The sequence below is a fragment of the Monopterus albus genome, unplaced genomic scaffold (assembly GCF_001952655.1).
Source record: "Monopterus albus unplaced genomic scaffold, M_albus_1.0 scaffold56.1, whole genome shotgun sequence".
In the NCBI taxonomy this organism is placed as follows: domain Eukaryota; kingdom Metazoa; phylum Chordata; class Actinopteri; order Synbranchiformes; family Synbranchidae; genus Monopterus; species Monopterus albus.
Genome location: NW_018127936.1, coordinates 124,177 through 146,678, shown reverse-complemented (window position 1 = coordinate 146,678; position 22,502 = coordinate 124,177). Strand labels below are relative to the sequence as shown.

The following is a 22,502-nucleotide window of genomic DNA, read 5'->3' as shown; positions in this document are numbered from 1 at the left end:
CGATGAGCACAGTATAAATAGGAAGAAACTAATCAGGTGCAGCTGGTGGTGATTCAAGGGACGTGAAGCAGGTGTGTCAGATAAAGAAATCAGGGGTAAGGGAGCTAAAATAGAGGGAGAGAAGTGAGAGAGGCAGGTGCAGCCGGGCAAACCTGACAAGATGTTGGTTGGCTCACTATGAAGATGTTTGTTGCTGGGAGATGCTATGATATCTTGTGGTAGTCGGCTGTCTGTTGTTTGGCATGATCGCCAAGCATAACATAAGAGGAATGGCTTACTGTGATTATAAACTAAATGTTTTTTGTGCTGGTTGGCAGTTGCCATCCTTGTAGATTGTAAATAAGTTGTATTATTTTTATGTGTGAGATGTTCATGGGTGTCCAAAACATGCAAATCATTCTCTTTAAATAAGGAATATATAAAACTCCACGTCAACTTTTGTAGGAAGAAATGACATATCATAGGTGCAATAGTCCACAATGGTCTGTTTGTGTATGGACTGCTTGCCCTTGGACAGACACAGACATGTTTGTATTCATACGACAGTCTCGTTATATAGATACGTTCCACCCTGCACATTAGAAAGCACGATGATGACAAAAGATGAATTCCTTTGTTTGTTGTATTTGGTTGAACAACATGAAAAAGTAAAAACAAATCAACAAAGACTGCAACTGTTGAACAAGAATAGGGCCAGATTTTGCACCTAGACCCTTATTGACTTGGCAGATGACAAAATGTATGTCACTTGGATCCATGGAGAACCTGTGAACACACAGACTTGAAAAGCATGAACTGACCTTATCTGTTTTAAACTGAGCAGTACAGCTAGCTGTGATCAGGTGTGGTCTGTTTACTCTTTGCTAATATTAGCCTACAATAACCACACTCAGTTTTTTGAGAGTTTGTGTGTCTGCCCTTCAGAGACTTTCTGACCAACTTGCCACATCATCGCTTGTAAACTTTCATTGAAACTCACAGCTTTTTGGTCTTTAAATATTCCCTGATATGAATGAAGGTAGAGTAGTCAGTGAAGTTCCAGACTGCACCGGGTCAAATGTGGAGACCTGCGATAAACCCCCAGCCTTATTCTGTGTGAGTGCACGTGGGCATATGTCTCTGCATCTGTATGTGTGTATGACTTAGTGTGGTAACTTTAATGGCTTCCTTGAATAGCTGAGGCAGAAGTGCACTGACTCTGTGTGTGTGTGTGTGTGTGTGTGCTGCCACCATGCATTTATGTACCATATGCAGAAATTGCTTGACATTGGACTTATTACAGAAACACATTTATCCTCTTCGCTCCTCTTTTCTTCAAGCCTTATCAGCACTTTTACCTCCCGTTCACACTTGAAAGGAACATGAAAATGATGGAATCAGCAGAAATTTCCTTTAGCTTATTTACAGGCTGTGTTTCCTTGCTCACCTCTTATATATAGATCAATACAATCTGTGTATAATATGAAGGTTACAACAGCCAAGAAGACAAGGCTGCATGTGTGTGTATGTGTGTGAACGCGTTCATGAGTATCTGGCACATTTGTGTGTGAATATGCTTATCTTTGAAATGCAGAATTAAGGGCAGGTCCTGCAGAAAGAGAGAGCCTTTCACACACCAACACACAGCTAATTCATAATATCTGAAGTTTTCAGTTATGAATGAAGCAGTTTATTAATAACTCACTGGCATAATTTTCATGGGAAAATAGGAACAGAAAACTTCTTTTCTGTGTTATTAGTTACTGTCCATTCTGTAAGCCATATTAATATACTTTTTTTTCATCAAATTGATGTTGTAACTTAAGCATGTCTTGAATAGGAATGGGGGAAAATAGACAAAAGCTTATCTATTTTGGATGTCTGAAACACAGAGTAACTTCTCTCACCAAAACAGTGGCATATGTGTCCACCACATGCATGCGTGTAGTGAATTCAGCTACAATACTGTGGTCTCATTATAGGTGACTGCATGCAGGCTGTGTCTTGCTCTATCAAACCAATAGGACCACGGCTGTCTGACCCAGTGCAGCTTCTGACAGATGGTTCTCTCAGCACTTTTACCTTGACTAGGGCAATCTGTGGGTCTTCCTAAGTACACAGACTTTAGTCAGTGAATATTTTCTAAGCTCCTTCACATGATAGTGATTGTGTTTGAGTTGCTCATATCCAATTTTAACAATGTCATTTTCGATATTTCACAGCTCGCAGCCCACATACCTCACCCTCCCATTTCTGTCACTCCTCTGCAACATCTTGGCTTTCTGTTCCTCCCCTTCTTCTCAAGGGCACAATCCTCACATTCACTCTGGCAATCTCAGTTCTGTAATGGTATGGCTTTTGGTCAGCACTTTAATTTTTTTTATCTATTAAAAGTGCCCTATGGAGTTCTTTCTTTCTTTCTTTCTTTCTTTCTTTCTTTTTTAATCAGTGATGGAGTGCGGGTGAATTTTCAAAAAATGTTTTATACATTATCCTACTAATCACAATTTTAACAACTCGGAATCAATTGCAGTCGAGAAAAGACATTTTTCTGTAATATGGTTTTATCGCATTATCATTGTTAAATCATATTTGTAGTGTATTTACCTCAGCTAGTTAATCTTTGGTAAAAAGAAGGTTTATTCTCTCTCTTGTTCCCCATTTCCTTAGAACTCAGTGTACACAATGGTAAAAAAGTAGCACACACTTACAGTATCTGTGCGTGTATGTGTTAATTTAGCAACATGAACCAAAAGGCAGGAAGACTGCAGATGAGAATAAAATGAGGGAAAGTGTCTGGGAGAATTTTTTCATATAACAGAAAGGACTAGAAAGAGGAGTGAGGACCATTTACTAGTTGCCAATCTGCTCAGGCAATCACAAAATCAGATCATGAAATTGGAGGTGAATAAGAAAAGCAGCAGAAAGAAAAAGCCAGGTTTTAAAATGCGAAAGTGAATCCGTTGGCTAAGCCAGAGGCCAGTAATGGAGCGAGTCAATCAGTCAGTCAGTCAGTCACACAGCCAAGGGAGTATATAGACAGCCAGCTATCTAATTAACCCCTAATCAGTTATGTAGACAGCCAGCAATCCAGTCAGTCAATAAAGGCTGACAGGAAGTAAGCCAGCAGTTAGGATCTGGTAACAGTGGTGAAATAAATGAAGACCAGTGGTGACCTATAGATCTTGGGTGAAATGCATTAAGATTATGAAACACAGCAACATGATTTTCAAACAATACATCTGTAAAGTAGTTCATGTAGTTCAAACCTGATGCCACCCTTTTATGGTCCTTTGAAGTTGCAGATTTTGATTCATGGAGTCATAATGTCATAAAGTCATAGACATAATGTACAGGGGACACGTACAGGGGAGCACAGCAGAGATGGAAATGAGAAGCAGGAGAGACATGATGGAAAGAATGGGAAGGTGTATTGAAGGGACACAATTACACATCTTCAAAGCTGCTGAGCTAGTACCCACAAAAGCTCCTTGATGCTAGTTATGCCTCTTCTGGAATCATAAACATACACACATGCAAACGGAGACACATTCACTCTTTTACCTGTGACAGGAGCTTTTCAGGATTGCAACCACAGGAAAACTTGAATGGTGTGTGGAAGAGTGCCTTGAAGAGAAACTCCTTTATTCTAAGTCCTGCAGAGACGGGTCATCATGCAGCTTCCTTTAGTGGTCCTGGTTAGCTTCACTGAAGGAATCCCCACAGATGAAATGTTCAAAATAATTCTAACAATAGATCTACAATCAACAACTCACCTGTTGTTAGCACAGTCAATAGCTAAGCAGAAGTTTAACTTTTATCTGTGTGGCAGCGGTTAAACTAATTACTTTTAATGGTTGTCAGTCCTTAACATGCGGTCAGGTTTCTGTGCCTATTCTGAAAGTGTTTTCTTTTACTCGGTATCAGCTAAAACTTCTGCTGAGTGCTGCTTGTGTGTAAGCCGTGGGGCCTTTAGAAGTCTGCTTAGTCATGGAGTAATTTTAGCAATTTGAAAACCATTTAAGATCTGGTGTCTTAGTCCATAGTAAACTAAGAGGGAAGTTTCTGACATTTTGGCAGGTATAAATGCCAGGCTTGTCTTCTCATAAACCATGTTAAAAGCTATAACAACCCACTTCTCAATGTTCACTTTGTTTTATTGAGCTTTATAAATCCGACTTTATATATCTTACGAAGATGTTACTACAGTACCTTCTCTCTCTCTCTCACTCAGATATTTAGAGCAGGAAACAAAATGACCTTTTCAAAAACTCTGTTGTAGTTGATCTTGATTTGATTTAGACACTGTCTAGGGACAGCAAGAAGTATAAAACACCGCAAAGAATCTAAGAAAACTTTGCCCACCTTTAAATTTGGGATATTCAGGTGTCAGAACAGAGCCCAGTCATTTTCCCTGCTCTATTAAATAGTTTGTAAAAGTCACTTGTGCAGCAATTTGACTTTTTTTTTTTTTCCCGGTGAGTTAATTGGCCTTCAATGGATATTTCTAGTATGAAACCCAAAGTCCCTGACTACCTTCCACAAGTGAAATGATTCACAAAGGTCATGGTTTAGAAGCTACTGAAGCCCCAGAAACTGCAGTCACGGTTTGGCATATTTGGACATATTTGACAGTCTGCATACATAATGAGAAAAAAAGCACCTGTGCCTGCTGATTGCATCCATCCTTGGAAAAGAGTCATCTTCTCACTGCCTTGGAAAGTCTGCTGTTATTTCTCTCTCATGGGGAGTTAAGTCCATGAACTTTATCACAAATATTATGTAGACATGTATTTTAATTGATAGGGCTATTTTTCTTTCTATCAATTTCTTTTTATTAAATTTCTTTTAAAAATAAATATTTGATTAAATCTGCTGAAGAGGTTACAGATTTAGACATTTTGCTTTTGTATTTGTGTGTTTTTTATGAGAATTTAATTTATTTTGCTTTATTTATTAATTTTCTCACCTTTATTCATCAAGAGTTGTCAGTGTCAGGCTACCTACAATAAATGATAAAAGAAATGAAAAGAATTGATTTATTACTGTGACTTTTCATACAAAGAAAATACTCAAAGAACCGTAAAACGGAGCTTAGGATGCCATCTCATTCTACATAAAAGCATACAGTACAAAATAAAAACCAAATGGGGAGGGGATCATTTGAACCGAATACAGAGTACAGTATGCATTCGTGTTTGTGATAAAACCTGATGTCAAAAGCAAATGTATAACCTACAAAAGATCTGGTCAACTCAGAATGGAATGAGAGCTAGAGATAACAAATTTAAATTAAATCAAATGCTATATGTGGTTCAGGAAAGACCTGAAAAGGAGATGGCAAAAGCAAGAATACAGTGGAGGAAGGGGAGGGGTGCAAGATAGAGAGAACATGGGATTATGTGGGTGTCACATATATTACTGAGTCACGGCTGGAGGAAAGCGAGAGTGAGGAGACTGCCTTTTGTCTGAGTTTATGTAACAGATCTCCTGCTAGAAGAATGAATGGGGTTTATTTCTGACAGGCTTCAATAAAGGCAGCGAGGAGGAGGTCACATGCTGCAAATCAATCAGTACCATGTGCTTGTGTGTACATACTATATGCGTGTATTTGGCATGAAGACGTGTAAATGCCTGATTGTGAGTGCATGACTCGAATCGATCGGCCCACAGTTTACCTAGGGAGAACAGAAAAGCCAAAGATAAATCTGTTATTTTAGTTAATGCACATATAAATGATTGTTTTTGTAGAGTGGCAGCCACCTTTAAGCTCCCAGAAAGTGAGCTTGCTATCTTTTTACTGGTGCACAACAAGATTCAGAGGACAAAGCTACAAAAAAACAGTTTATAACAGATAAAGAGGTTTTATATTTGAAGATGGACAAGTTGCTTTGCAATGTGCTTCTGGCAGCACTGAATTCTAATGGGAAGGCCTGACAGCCATTTACACATCCTGTTCAGATTGCAAGCTTAAAGGCTTTTTTCAAGACAATTCATCACAGATTAGTTTTTAACTTGTGTCCAAACAGGTATGCCTGCTGGTGTTTCAGGAGTGCTTATATATTAAGACATCTCCAGTGATTCAAAGACAGTCTCCAAAGGCGACTTTTACCATAAATATTATCATATCTTTAAGCTGTACCGGAGATGTGTCCTTTTGATGTCTTTCTAAAAGATCATGGAGCCAATTCTCTATAGCTTTTCTCACTTTATGCTGCCATGTGATCTGATAATCCAGACATAATTTTTCAGGATGTGCTTTGTTGTTTCATCAGCTTTTTCTTCTGCAGGACTTGCTTGAATGTGTCTATGTGATTTTTTTTTCTTTTTTCTGTTACTGTGTTTTTCTTTAACTGGTGTTCTCTCTCTTCCTTCTTTCTTTCTAGGTGGAGAGGTACCCTACACTACACTAGCTACAAGGATGATGATGGGCGTTTGGTGGATGTTTGCTTTAATTGTCATCTCCTCATACACCGCCAACCTGGCAGCCTTCCTCACTATCACACATATAGAGAATTCCATACAGTAAGTATCTCACAGGTTTTAAATATACTTGCTTCAAATTTTAGTTTCATGAATTTCCTTCTTGAAAAATTCAGTTCTTCTAACAATTGGTGCCATGATACAATAACTAAAAATCATAAATTCAGGTATGCACACAGTTATGGACATAAACACACACGTATGCTAAATGACACCTATCACCACAGAGTTTGTGTAGTTGTGCTACGTGACAAATTGTTTCTAACACAATGGGACATACTGCAATCTCTCTGAGCGTGCTCGATTTTTCCTCTGGGTGGAAATCCGTTCTATCGGGCAGGTGTAATGTATGAGAGGCAACACGTACACACACAATTATTTCCCTATCCCTTCCTTTCCCTCTACCGTCCTTTCTCACCTCCTTCTTGTTCTTCGTCCCATTTAAGGATAGCAATTTCCTGTCTGCCTTGAGTGTTGATCTATCATTCTAAGTGTGTGTGTGTGGCCTTGTTTTTCTATACTTGTGGGGACTAAAAACTGGGCACAAACTATTTTCTCAGACAACAGAAGCTGGTCCCCACAACATACCTCATTGAACTTTACAAAAATGATGCAGTGTAAGGTTAGAGCAAGTGTTAGTTATGGGTAAGGTCTGGGTAAGTCTCCCCGGAAATGAGTAGAAGTCAGTGTGTGGTCCTGGTAAGTGACAAAAACATGTGTGCGTATGTTTAAACTGATTACGATAGGGAAGAGATGGAGAAATACAGAGAGAATAAGGTAAAGCATGGAAGAAAGTGAGGAAGAGGGTTCTTGCATGTTTGTATCAGGTCTAGGGCAGAGAATGTGTCAAGACAAGGCCTTGTACTCTTATTGCTGTGATTTCACACACACACACACACACACACACACACAGTATTTCCCTAAGCACTGTGCCCTCTGTTTATCTATCCTTGTGATAATATGTTTGCTAGCTTCTCTCCTGGTGGCACTAAGAAACACTCATCTCTCATCGGATTAATCAGCATGCCGAAGCATCCGCTATGCCCGGCAGTGCCATGGTTAATTGTGCTTGGCTTTGGAATAAACAACATTTATTGCTCTAAATCTCATCACTATCTGTCTCTTAATTTGTTTCTGTCAGTTTGTCTCTGTCATTTTTCCCCCTCTCTTTAGCAAACCTCCTCCTTTTTCCTTCGGTGTATTTTTGCATCCACTCTCTCTTCCTCTCACTTTTTGACATAGTCTTTTCTTTCCTTTACTCTTTCCGTCCATCTGAATGGAAAGTGAACAGAAAAAAATCACTTATTTGTCTGTCCCCTAGGTTTCTTTTTGTTTGATTCTAATTTGCTGTCATTAATGAGTGCCTCTCAGTTTGTTGGCTCATTCACCATCCATTGAGCTAATTAAGGATTTCCATAAATTTCAATGCATTATCTTTAATGTGTTGACTCTTCTGGGGTCATTATTGGCATAATTACTACCTAAACAGCAGCACCCACATGACCTTGAGCATCGTAAGATGGGTGCTGGAGCGAGTCGTAATAGAAAACTCAAATATAAAGCAAAACAAAAACCTTCAATGGAAAGATGAAGAGAATAACCAAATAGAAAACTGAGACGCTGACGCTGTGATTAGCGTGCACTTTTATCTGTTATTGCTTGATTAACATATTATGCAGATGAAATGAGAATGAATGCATTTGTGTGAATGATTGAAAGAATGAAATTGTAAAGAGCAAGCATGCAAATGCATGGGCAGGAAAGAAAGTCGAGGCCGGAGAAGGACAGAGGCGTAACTCTCCTTAGTTTCTTAGTGAGCCATCAGGAAAGACAGGGCTTTTAAGTTTTAATGCCCTTGTTTCATCCTGGAAATGAAATAACAAGTGAGCGTTCAGAACCCTCTCTGGACTATTTCACGCTTGGATGTTTTCCCTCAATTTCAGTGTGAATCCTTTAGGAAAACAGTCAAGGATGGCAGTGGAGAGTGGCAAAGAGCCGAAGCACAAGAGCAATATACAAAGAGAGACAAAATGGTATAAACCTTATAAAGTGGAAATGAAGAGGAGATGTCTATGGAAGAAAAGATGCATGAGACAAATTAAGAGGGAAAGGGAAGGTGCACAAGGCAGAGGTAAGAAGGTGACGAGGAGAAAAGAGCAGAAAAAAGAGTGGAGAAGGGTTTGTGTAGCAATGAGTCAGAATGAGAAATGGATTTTTAGTGAAGCAAGATAGTGAGAAAAGAGGCGTTAACTGTTGAGAGAGGGGTGAGACGGTGCAGAAGAATTGGTCAGGAAGGGAAGATTGAAAGACAGACAGCGTGTGAGGATAGAATTCTTCTTTTTTTAGCCTAATCTCACACAGCAGATTTCATGTTTTATGGTTGCTAAAAATGGACACTAAACTAAATAAGGTGTTTTTTTGCTTGCTCGTGTGTGTAGCCGTATATTTTTTTTAAGACAGCAACGTGGTCACATTGGTCAAACTGGCATCAGTTTATTTGCTTATTTAAAGCCTCATGAGTCTTTTATAAAGGCTAATGAAGTCAAAATTGAATGTCACACCATCACTTGCTTATCCTCTGTTGGTGAGAAAGGCTTTGTAACAGCCCCGTCCCCTGCACAGTTTATGGTTGGAAAGAATGATAAAATTTGCTCTTTCACAGAATATAATGATACCGCTTCATAGCGACCACCAATGACATAAAAAGTAACAAGAAAGTAAAAATTTGACTTTATGGATTGGAATGTATCTGATTTGTATACAGTAGTGCTTTGGACAAAAGTGTCTCCCAAATGAATGTAAACTTAAACTCATGCAACCAATCAAGTCTTTAAACAAATTAATTTTCCCTCATAATCAGTCTTTCTGGCTTCCGATTAACCAGCTTTTAACACCTGAGTTGATATAACAACTCAGGTTATTCCAGCAAATTAGAAAGTAAATAAATAAGTAATTAAAAACTGTTGAAATACCAATCACTCACTATTTTATATGCTATGTTCCCCTTAAACTTGCAAAGTTTTTTTGCTTTGCCAAATTTCCTTAAAGGATATTATCAACAATATGTTTCAACAAAGAACAAATGTGGTCATCGTTTTTGACTAAGAGAATCCCCCCTCTCTCTCACACACACTAAAACACAAGCACACACTGACTATTTGTCACAACATACATTCAGCTGCTATTCATTCAATTTGCTTGCTCATTGAGCTGCTTTGGGGGGAATATAATTGGTTTCTAAATGAGCTAACATACACAGGGAAGAAACACAAGTGCGTACACGTATACACATATGCAGACATTTAATTCACACTGAACAATCACAAAAAGACAAACATAATTCAAATATGCATATCTCTGTCGGACAATACAAACACAATAATACTTGAGGAGACAACCAATGTCATTGTTTTTATTTAAGCTCAGATGTTTAATAGTGTTTGATTAAAATGTATTATTGTCAGTGTCTAGTAAGCTTCTTTTTATTTTTAGGGTGCTGCCTTTCCCTATTTCTAGTAGGTTGTATTTAACTAGTGCACTTAGCCACTGCAGCGACACTTCAAGTCTTCAATCAATAAAAGGATAACTTCTTTACTGGATGTTTTGTATTTAGCTGTATCAAAGGACAAACCTTGAGTCCTGGTTTTAAGTTTTTTCTACACATTATAATGAGCATTTTGGAAAGACACTTATGAGATATGTGCTGCATGATTCCCCCCCAGTATTTTCAGTCATAGGTTTTTTTATTGTGTGTTTTTCTTGTCAAACCTGGGAGCATTTACAGACCTTAAATCTGTCTCCTAAAACACAAGTGAATCAGAAGCTGCAGTATAGTTTTAATCACTGTGGGCACACATTTACTACCCAGTAAAACCAATTCACAAAGGGGGAATCCTGGTCAAAGGGTGTATTGTCAGACATAACGTATTCACAGGAGAGTAGAGGTGAGAGGAAATTATTAAGGCCAAAGATTAATTGACAGCAGTAAAAGATTCATGTTCCTGGCAAAGTCCATTAAAATCTTTAAATGATTTTTTTAAAAGAGCTAGTCAAAGAGATAGCTGGTGATGGCATTAGAGAGAGGGGAACCGCTAGGGCCATGACCTTCCATAAAAATTGTGGATGTGTTTTTTTGTATGTCTGTGTGTCCATGTGTTTTTCTCTGAGTGAGCAGCCTTGTGTTAACGTGAACAGTACCCAGCTATACAGTACTTGCTCCCATTGTTAAATCTTCTTTGCAAATGTATTACAAATGAATTAACATGCGAAAATACCATTGTTGTTCTTCATTAACGAGGACACTGAGTGTTTATTGTGTGCATGTTTTGTTTCACAAATATGTCTTTCAATCCATGGGTGGTATGTAGCATCAATTTACCACACAAAGGGTAATTAGTTCCTGTTATGGTTCTGCATTACATTTCTCAGCGGCCAAACTCTTTGAGAGGCAACTGTTGCATTATAATTAACAATAGCTTGTGCATCCCCCCAGAGGTGGCAGTTTATTGGTAATGGGTAGCACAATAGGAAAAAAAAAGGAGAGCGAGAGGGAAATAAGGAAAAATATTACAGAACACGCTGACGTGTGCTTTATTTCCACTTGCAGTTATCCAAGCCACCTTGTTCAGCAGTGTGAACTGTGAGTGCTGTTGCACAAACATATTCCCATTTTCCCCCCATTTGTTGATCACAGCCTATTCCCTTCTTTTTTGTTTGTTTTTATTCCATGTCAGTTACATGTTGCTGCCAACATCCATTGCCCTGTGTGGGGGGGGGTTTAGATGTAAATCATTTATTTATGTGGGAAGAGATACAGCAACATCCATTGCCCTGTGTGGGGGGGGTTTAGATGTGGGATGTCATTTATTTATGTGGGAAGAGATATGTAGTGTAGAGCTGTTGTTTTGCCAGGTACGCTCTAACTTACCTGTATTTCACATCATTACCCAAAAGCTGCTATAAGATACATCATGCATATGCTTAACCTATTCTTGCATCTACAACAATCAGTCATAACGTTATGGCCACTGACAGGTGAAGTGAATGACACTGATTATCATGTTATAATGGCACCTGTCAGTGTGTGGGGTATATTAGACAGCAAGTGAACATTCAGTCCTCAAAGTTTATGTGTTCGAAGCAGGAAAAACAGGGAAAGCATAAGGATCTCAGAGACCACATTATGATAGCTAAATGACTCCAGAACATCTTACAAACTGATGATGAGGTTGATCTACAGTGGGTACGGAAAGTATTCAGACCCCCTTAAATTTTTCACTCTTTGTTATATTGCAGCCATATGCTAAAATCATTTAAGTTCATTTTTTTCCTCATTAATGTACACACAGCACCCCATATTGACAGACTGAGATGGTTCTACACCTTCATTTGAGTCCAGCTGTGTTTGATTATACTGATTGGACGTGATTAGGAAAGCCACGCACCTGTCTATATAAGACCCTACAGCTCACCGTGCATGTCAGAGCAAATGAGAATCATGAGGTCAAAGGAACTGCCTGAAGAGCTCAGAGACAGAATTGTGGCAAGGCACAGATCTGGCCAAGGTTACAAAAACATTTCTGCTGCACTTAAGGTTCCTAAGAGCACAGTGGCCTCCATAATCCTTAAATGGAAGACGTTTGGGACGACCAGAACCCTTCCTAGAGCTGGCCGTCCGGCCAAACTGAGCTATCGGGGGAGAAGAGCCTTGGTGAGAGAGGTACAGAAGAACCCAAAGATGACTGTGGCTGAGCTCCAGAGATGCAGTCGGGAGATGGGAGAAAGTTGTAGAACGTCAACCATCACTGCAGCCCTCCACCAGTCGGGGCTTTATGGCAGAGTGGCCCGACGGAAGCCTCTCCTCAGTGCAAGACCCATGAAAGTCTGCATGGAGTTTGCTAAAAAACACCTGAAGGACTCCAAGATGGTGAGAAATACGATTCTCTGGTCTGATGAGACCAAGATAGAACTTTTTGGCCTTAATTCTAAGCGGTATGTGTGGAGAAAACCAGGCACTGCTCATCACCTGTCCAATACAGTCCCAACAGTGCAGCATGGTGGTGGCAGCATCATGCTATGGGGGTGTTTTTCAGGTGCAGGGACAGGACGACTGGTTGCAATCGAGGGAAGGGTGAATGCGGCCAAGTACAGGGATATCCTGGACAAAAACCTTGTCCAGAGTGCTCAGGACCTCAGACTGGGCTGAAGGTTCACCTTCCAACAAGACAATGACCCTAAGCACACAGCTAAAATAACGAAGGAGTGGCTTTACAACAACTCTGTGACTGTTCTTGAATGGCCCAGCCAGAGCCCTGACTTAAACCCAATTGAGCATCTCTGGAGAGACCTGAAAATGGCTGTCCACCAACGTTTACCATCCAACCTGACAGAACTGGAGGGGATCTGCAAGGAGGAATGGCAGAGGATCCCCAAATGCAGGTGTGAAAAACTTGTTGCATCATTCCCAAAAAGACTCATGGCTGTATTAGCTCAAAAGGGTGCTTCTACTAAATACTGAGCAAAGGGTCTGAATACTTATGACCATGTGATATTTCAGTTTTTCTTTTTTTAATAAATCTGCAAAAATGTCAAAAATTCTGTTTTTCTGTCAATATGGGGTGCAGTGTGTACATTAATGAGGAAAAAAATGAACTTAAATGATTTTACCATATGGCTGCAATATAACAAAGAGTGAAAAATTTAAGGGGGTCTGAATACTTTCCGTGCCCACTGTATGTAGATTAAACTGTTAAATTTCATTCAACCTTTTCAAAGGTTTCCATTTTGTTTGAATCTTTGTTAAAATGGTTGAAAATAAGAAATATTGTACATTGGTCTCTATGAGGAGAAACAATCAGTGGTGATATCAGGCCTAGAGTGGGGAGGCTGTTGAATTTGTCTGAAAAATGGTCACTAAATTGTCCTCACAACCAGTTTTGACTCCTTCTACAGAGGTTTTTCATTGTATGGCAAATGAATGTGCACTTTTCCTGAAAGTATAACCATGAAAGCAACTGGATTCACAGAAGACAGACTGAGCCTCAGAGTGACATGAGTGTCAACCAATTGCCACATTATACACAGTATTAGGCAGGTGGTCATAATGTTGTGGCTGATTAGTGTGTGTGAACACTGTTTCTTTTCAGCACTTTAAAAGGGACATGAGGTAATGTGTGAGCAGGGGTCTGGTCATATTTTACATCATAATGTGCTACTGGTTTATTGCCAAGGACTGTCATTGTACTGAAAGATCATCTCATTTGTTGACATCGTTGGACAGGCCATTTACTGTTTACAGAGCCATATTAGAAAGTGTCATCATTGCAGTAAATGACATAGCAGTGTAGATTGGTATCTCCAGTACTATCACTGTGGGTACTTGTCGCACAGAGAGCATGCTGCTGAAAACAGGGCATTGCTAAAGTAATTACTAGAACTACTGTCATCACAGAGCAGCTAAAAGATGACTGCAGTATCTCCACAACAGTAATGCCCAGGGGAATGTGATGTAGAGCTGACCATTCAGGCAGAGTCTGCATGGTGCTTACAATGAATGGATGGCTGGAAACATTGTGAACATGAACTACTTTCACCATTTTTCTCTCTGTAGGTCTCTTCAGGACTTATCCAAGCAGACAGAGCTGCCTTATGGTACGGTGCTGGACTCTGCAGTATATGACCAGGTGCGCTCCAAGGCTATGAATCCCTTTGAGAGAGACCCTATGTACTCCCAGATGTGGCGGATGATTAACCGCACTGGAGGAGGAGATAATGTGGAGGAGTCAAAAGAAGGCATTCGCAAGGTTGGTCTTTGTTTATTTATTTAAATTTAAATAAAGGATCATTGACACATGCAATATCACTACGTAAAGGAGTTAAATGACTCCTGTGACAAGCTTTGAATACAGGGGACCAGGTGCAGAATGGCAGCAATACCAAAGCAATTATTCATTATTCAGTAGAAAGCATTCACATGCAAGCCATCATTTGATCTTGTCATTTTGGGGAGCACACATAATTTGGTTATATTGTGAAATCAGCCTGGAAGACAAAATGACAGTCTCAGAGGTTGCATGACTTATATTATGGCTTACAGTTTCTAACCTTTATTCTTTATAACACTTCTACTGTAGTACATATATTTCTGGTAGTTGTTTGTTTTGTTTGTATTATTCATATTACTGTTAACCAGTGAGACCATACTCCACTAAAAATGTGCAGGCATCTTATTATAACTGTAATCACTGCAAGATGTGTCTTGTATTGAGAACATTGCTGCCTGTGAACCATTATGCAGCATTATGTGCAAATCATTGACAAAACAAGTCACCCTCTGTACAAGTTCTGTTGGCACTGAGTAACATCGGAAACTGATAAATAGGATCACATTGATTTGCACATGTGGAGAATTTAATTATTATATGTAATTAGGGATGAGGCTAGATAGCATTTTATTGCTCTGAATCTAATTCTGGATCCATTTATTAATTCTGAATCCTTTTGAATTCTTTATCAAATCCGATTAATAATAATTATTATAATGCATTTATTGATGTATGGATTTTCAAGGAACTAATAGAAGTTTATTTATGAATCTAGCTTTTCTACAACTGGTCATTCTAATTGCTGTTATAGACCATTTACCAGAGAGTCTGAAATCGACATATCACTTTTTGCAGTTTCTTTGACTTCAGAGTGGTTAAGCGAGTCTGCCATGCTTCCTTAGGACAGCGTTTTTCCCCCTAAAGTTTATAGTTTAACATGCAATAGGCTACATAGCCTAGCATAATGTATACAAACAGGTGTGCAAAAAATTTCCGGGTTTGAAAACCCCTTTTTTTTTTTTTTTTTTTGGTGACATCTGTATTATCAGAGAAGCCAAAGACTAAACAGAGAACAGCAATGGCAGGTTTAATGAGGGATTTGTTCGGCCATGAAGCTTAATAAACCCAGATATTTCATCAATTTCGGACAGGATCCAAAACAGAACTGGCTATCACAACCCATCCCTATACATAATGCAATGATACAAAGTGTCTCCTCCAAAAGAAACACACAGCACATTTATGTGTTCAGCTCTTGCAGCATTTATGTATGTCTCCAAAACAGAAGGCTTTACCAACTATTTATTTATTTCATACTAGCCCCAGCCAGTACCAGTAAGACCTTTGCTATTGCTTGTAAACCCTCACCTCTAATTCAGCCTGTATTTAATTCATGCACATTAAATACTTAGGTGTATACAATACATCTGTAGTGTTTTCAGCGCAACCTCCTTATGTCCTGTTTTGCCATACAGCTCATGCCACAGGGTCATTTGTGTTGACAGGGGATAAATCTATCTAAATGATGGTAATGATATACAGATAACACACACGGTTAAATACTTAATTCCCTTGGTGAATACCCAGCATCATAAATACCTGACTGCTGCATCTCATTTGCACGCAGCCCACTTTCTGTTAGCATCGCCCCTCTCTCCTCCAGTGAGGGCCTCACTTTATCCCTCCACCCTCTAGAATATATTAGGTTTGAACAGTAGCCAGCATTGGAAGTAGTGGAAGTGCTGGGAGGAGAGATTAAAGTGTCAGTTGGTGTTTCCAAAATGATGAGATAAATGCAGCACATAACACTGTATAAGCATACAACTATTAACACTCAACTCTCATACAGCTCTACTGGCACAGGTAGTTATTGAGCATGTTCCTACTGTACATACCTAATCAGTAGTGTATCCAGAATTATGAATAAGTTAGTTGTTCATTGCTTAACAAAGCTATGTGTGTGTAACACCAATATATATATTATATATATATGTTTGACGCCTGAAATGTGTCAAAAGGTCGCAAAGTTCAAGGGGGCCGAATACTTTCGCAAGGCACTGTATATATATATATATATATATATATATTCTCTTGATTACCACACTAGTGATGTGACAAAACCCACATAATTTCTGATCTGACTGAACTGGCAAGTTACCTGTTTTATTAATAGTATGTGATTTATTATAAATATTGTGACAATGTCATATGAAATCCAGTACAAAAATATTACAACTTTATGGCAAAGCTCACTTTGACTAGTTTTGAATAAAATCATCAAGTTTGCAACACAGACAGATGTCCAAATTTTGACTACATTGATACAGTATAAGCAGCTAAGGTGATTAAATGCAAGTCATTTCTAAATAAATTCCAGCTATCACATTTCTGGAAGTATCTGTAACACTAAAATATTTCCATTTTGAGACGTAAAATGGAAATATGTTGGCATATTGGAATAATATACTGTGTATAGATTTTTTTGTGACAGAGGCACCAAAAACAAATAATTACCTTGAGTGTTCTAAAGTAGTTTTAATTCTAAAGTCTTGACATCGCTGTTACAAGATGGCTCAGTACCGAGGACTAAAAAAGCATGGATCACAATCACTATCACAGGCAGTACAGTACAGAAGGATTTCCTCACAGGGTCATTTGTTGACACTGCTGGAGACTGGACAGTATCATCCACTGCTTGGTTATTTTTAACATAATGCACACAAGTGAGCCTTGTACAATAGTATCAAGTAAAGGTAATGAATAATTCATAATTCATTAATTTTTATGTCCCTATGTGTCAGCAAAAAGAGTAAGGGCAACAGAGATAACAGTGTGCTAGTTGTACCATGCATAAATGTGTTGTCTGTACGATGTTCATTTCCAGGAACTATGCTAAACTCTTGAAGGGTTTAAGTAGCAACTCAGACTGAAAGCCGTATGATGAATAAGTCCTATGAAAAAAGGTTGCTTTCAGTAGCAGCAGAATGTGAGCAGGCAGTACCGACAGGAGGGAGCTCTGGACGAAGGGCTGGTCTCAAGCAGCAGGGACAGAGGATCTGTTTTTCTTATGGATCACTTCTACATGACAGCAGTGACGCCTCCAGAATAGCAGAAAGTACTGCACAGCAGTGACGAGAGGAGGAGCCAGACCTTCTCCTCTCACTGTGTCTCTCTTGATTTCATACTCTTCTTCTTCTTCTTCTTCTTCTCTATTTTACATCATCTTTGTTTTTGTTTGGTTGTTGTTTTTCCCCTACATCACTTAATGTGAAACTGATTCTTTCTGATACTACCCTCTTTCCCCTAACTTTACCCCACTGATATTATTTTCTTTTTCTGCCTTTGTTAATTACCATTTCATCACCTCCCTCTGTCTCTCTGTCAGTCTTTTATTTCATTTACTGTACATTGTGTTAAAAGCTGCAGGGTGCACTCTAGTGGTTTACGAATGCCTGTCCTTCCCTGTTAGTTGCATTGACACAAGCTGATGTTTCTTTTTTTGCTGCAGAAAAGCTATAATTATGTGATTTAATGATTCCTAAACACAGTACTATAAATGTGAATTTATAGTACTACTACTATAGTACTACTGAAGTGACCACAGTTTACTTCAGTAGTCAGTGCTGTTTATATCAGTACTGATTGGTGCCTAAAATTAATTTTCCTTTTAAAGAAAATTCTTAAAATATAATTTTACCACAGAGCTTGTCACTGGAGGCGTCGAAGGCTAAATGATCTCTTGTTATCAGTTGCTTTTCACAAGGTCTACTAAAAGGAGATACAGGACCTAAACGAAGCCTGAGTTCACTGTAAATTGCCTGCAGCTAGGAAACTGAAACAATCACCTAAGAAACCTGTCAAAGTGCAACCTTTCAACTTGTTATGATTTCTCCTCATACTGACAAATATATTTGGAGGCCAGTGAACAGTACCTGGAATAGTATTTTCAAGCTGGAGGGTATATAGGAGGCTGTGATGTTATGAACAGACCCCATGAGTCAGTCTGACTCAGACATCTTTTGTTCTTTTTCTGTGGCATTTGATTTATTTGGATGTGTTTGTCTTCTTCAATCCAGTCCCTCTGCTATATTTAATTCCTGTGAGGTTAAGAACTTGATATATTTTCCCCTCAGTGTCATGCTCCCTCTCCCCCTTTTCTCACTCTCCTTTTTCCTGATGCTGCTTTCTTTCTTCCTCTTTTTTACTCAGGCCTTTTCTTTTTCCACAATAAACCTCTTACTTCTCTCTGTCTCCTGTACACTATGGATTTTCTCCTCTTCAGTTTTGATCCCCTGCAGCAGAATATTATGTGTCAGAACGGGTCAGAGGCTGAGCTCTCTCTAATATCGCTCACACAAGAATACACACACACACACACACACACACACACATCTATGTGCTTGTGGAAACACTCACATGCATAGACAGACACATACTTTTTATGCCCAAAAGAAGAATGCCTGTTACGTGCACACTAAGTCAAGTAAGCTGTGCAGGGTGAGGCCTGTCACAAAGTAGTATGGAGTATGTGTCTCTACCATTTCAGTCATCAAGGTGTTCAATAAACTAAGAGGTGGTGCACCTCACACTTGATATCTCATTAACTTGGTGTCACATGTGATATCAAAGACAAGTGTGCTGTATGCCACTGTTTGCCATAAAGGCATCTCACCTTAAGGCAGTGTTAGTCAGCTGTGTTCTTCGCCATTTATTTTCGCATGGTCTCAGGAGGAAAAAGAGTGTCCTTTATTCTCTGTGTTTTCATGTGATGTCAGGCAGGTCTTTTAAATGAGGAGCTCCTGACAGCTCAGCATTTGACTGTTGTGCTGACTTGTAGAAGTGAACTAAAATTAATTAGCAATTACTTACCTTCTTAATTACTTAACTTCTGCTCCCTCTACACTGCAACACAAGATGTGTTAAGAATAACAGGCGGTATATATTTATAATAACAAGGGAAAATTATAGCCACAGTCGCAATAGAACAATGGCAACTCAACCTCAGCTAAAAATATTGAACAACAAGCCAGGTATATAACATCTAGTACAATGTCAGTGTTTTGTTTTGTTTTTTTCAGCTGATTGCATGGACAGTTTTATAAAAGAACCTGTGAACACCACAGCTTTTTTAGTTTTGGCCAGGGTTATATCTACTGTATTTACCTCTGGCTTGTTGTGGGGATTATCTGTGGAAATTGGTGTTTCATTGACTGATCAGACAGTGCAGCTGAAAAGAATCATCTGTCTCATCTGAATAATGGCAAAACATCACTCCAGAGACTTGTGCAAGGCTGGTATCACTCATCCCCAGGAGGATCATGTCCATCATCAAAACTAAAGGCAGACCTACTATTTTGTTATAGTTCAATTAGTCAAACATTTTTGTTTCAAACATTTTAGTGATATCAATACTTTTGTGTCATGCACTCACACACTTAAGGTGAAACACACAAACTTCTAAACACTCAAACCTTCACATTTGCATTATTCACATAATGCCAGCACGCACCTGACTTGCTTGATGTAAGTGTGTGAATATATGACAGTTTCTGTCAGGCCTCAAGAGTCTCTGATGACTGCTGAATGATTGTAGAGTTGAGTGGGTTGCCAGTTTGAGTGATTTTCTGTCTGTGTGACTTTCTCCTACACTATGAGAAGGTTCCACTTTAGAATATGCGTCTTTTCCCACATGTCCTTGTGCAATATATATTATCATTATTCTCAAGTCTCATATTGACGTGAGCTTCTTAAAAACAAAAAGACTGAAACTTTTCCTGCAGCGCTAACTGAAATCAAGGCTAGAAGTAAAGAAAGCATGGTAAACGCTCTGTTCTTCAACAAAAACATATAACGCTTTCATGGATAAATAAGACACCAGTGTATTTGTTATTCTTTCAGCCTAAACCTGAACTGAACAGATTTGAACAGAAAAATGAATCATTTGGCTACCTGTCCATTTTCTGCGTTTCAGCCATGCATGTATCTGTATCTAATAGCCAATCAAGGCTGAGGAGCAGGAGGAGGAAAAGAAGGGAGGCTGTGTAGGAGAAAGCGCCTCATACATATGCACATATTTGGATTATACTGTATGGAGAACGTTTACCTCAGCCAAAGCATTTTTGCATTTCTGCTGTGATTCGTAACACTCAATTTTCCAAGAAAAATGCCCATTTCTTGGATTTAAAATTCCAATTTGTCCTGGCATATTACTATGCTGAAATAGATCTGAATCATTCAGGTGATAAGGTCACACCAGAACCACACAGGGCTCATTCATGCTGTATTATCTCTTGTATTCAATTGTCATATTCTGTAGGCATTGCATGTACTACTGTCCAAAACAGCTCATTTTTTTCGATCCCAGGACACTTCTGTCACAAGCATTCAACTTTTCTGGCTACTATTGGCAATGTTTCACTAATACTACTTCTCACACGTTTGTTTTACATGATATATAATACTAGCTTACTGATAATCTTCACTTGTCCTGCACAAGCTTAACTTTTTCTGTAACAAGCCCGTTTTCCATCACTTAATGTCTCCCTATCACCATTTGCCCATTTAGCATAATGACTCTACAAATTATGATAAAAATTACCATAATTTCTTCTCTTCTGCCACATATATCTCAAAACTGGAAGTAAAGAGCTGTAAAATGTAAGCCCATAAACTTTCGCCAGTTTACCATAATGAATTCAGTGATGATGATAAAGATTACAGTCATTCCTCTGCTATATAGAGTTGGTGGTAAATCAACCGTGACCTTTTTGAGTCCTTCAGCCCTGGGTGAAGCCACCACAGGACTCCGGAGGACCATTGAGACAAAGCAGAGGAGAGATGAAGGGAGGAGGTGAAGATGATATGGATGGTGAATTGGTGCTCGGGGAGTAGGAAGGGGAAAATTGGGAGATTTAGGAGGGTGGAAAAAGAGTGATAAGGGAGGATAGAGAGGCTGAAAGGTAAGACTGAAGGAGTGACTAGATGGGTGAGAAAGGACAGGAAAGAAGAGCAAGAAGTGGGAAGGATGGAGGAAGAAACTAAAGTAATTGGCAGTCAGGGACCTAGATGGAGGAGTAATGTAGAGAGGACTAAACGTGGAAGGAATGAAACAAAACAGAAGAGATTGAGGAAGATGAGCAGAGACTCAGAGAATATGGTTGGAGTTTAACACCTAGTTACGTAGGTTTTTTTTATTTTGTTATTGGTTTAACTGACCCTTGGGTGCATTAATCAGTGGGAATAAAATGTCATCAAAAAAAAAAAAAGTACCCAATCAAACACTGACTGGCGGCCTGTCTAGGGTGTAGCCATCTCTTGCCCAGTGTCAGCCCCCTGCAGCCCTCTTCAGGATAAGAGCTATAGATGGTGGATGGATGGATGGATGGATGGATGGGCCCAATCAAACATTAGAGGAAGGATTTAGAGAAGCAGAATTCTTCTGCCTATAATGAGGCCTCTTCTTCAATGACAAGGATACATTAAGTGGCTAAGTCATACTTTCCTCACTTTATGTGATTATACTAACATGTTTTCTCACATTGGCTGTCTCCAGCTCACTTGGCCATTATATAGACTTTGTACTAGGGAGCTGGTAGAGTAAAGTCCACTCAAGGTCTGGGTCGACTGACTCCGACATTTGCTCTCTTTCTCACATACACCTCCTCCAGGTAATGTCTAGAGAATTTCAGGGTTCCAGTGCATGTCTGAAAAGGGCTTATGTGACAAACATGGCTTTCAATAGCAGGAGAGTGTTAATTCACTTGTGTTAGTATTTGACACCAAGTGCAACAGGTCTGGTCATACATTTATGGTGCTAGGCAGGGAAAATGTTAGGATGCAGTTGGGGTGGGTCAACCAAACACCGGTCTTTCCCATGAGACAGAGATGTTCAAGTTCAGTGTGTGACATTGTGTCTATTAATTGAGTGTTTTAACCCAAGCCATGATAGTTTCCTAAACCTAATTACACAGTTGTAGTGCCAAAACCTAACTACATAGTTTTTGTTCACAACGCCAAGTTCGTCACTGACATTTTGTGACACTGTTCTATTTTGAACCCTGTGTGTCTCACACGGACACCAGAGGTACACTTTAGCGTCAGTATGAGATGCAAAAGGTACTTGACAGTGCGTCAGTATTTGATGCCCTGGGATGAGAACATGTTGTCCTCTCTTTTCATTAGCCAGTCAAGCAACGTGGAGGAAGCTGGATGGGGAAA

At 39.2% G+C, this 22,502-nt stretch overlaps 1 protein-coding gene across 7 annotated transcripts in view; it reads left to right on the top strand.

Moving 5' to 3' along the window:
* The window catches only part of grid2 (glutamate receptor, ionotropic, delta 2), a 437,846-nt gene that overhangs the window by 360,547 nt on the left and 54,797 nt on the right, over nt 1–22,502 (top strand). For all 7 annotated transcript variants that reach the window (XR_002275145.1, XR_002275146.1, XM_020602378.1 and 4 more), the window contains 2 exons: nt 6,366–6,504; nt 14,072–14,264. Coding sequence is in view for 5 of the 7 variants with exons in the window: in XM_020602378.1 (XP_020458034.1) it covers nt 6,366–6,504; nt 14,072–14,264 (332 nt within the window). In the remaining 2 variants the exon portion in view is untranslated. The remainder of the gene's footprint in view (nt 1–6,365; nt 6,505–14,071; nt 14,265–22,502) is intronic.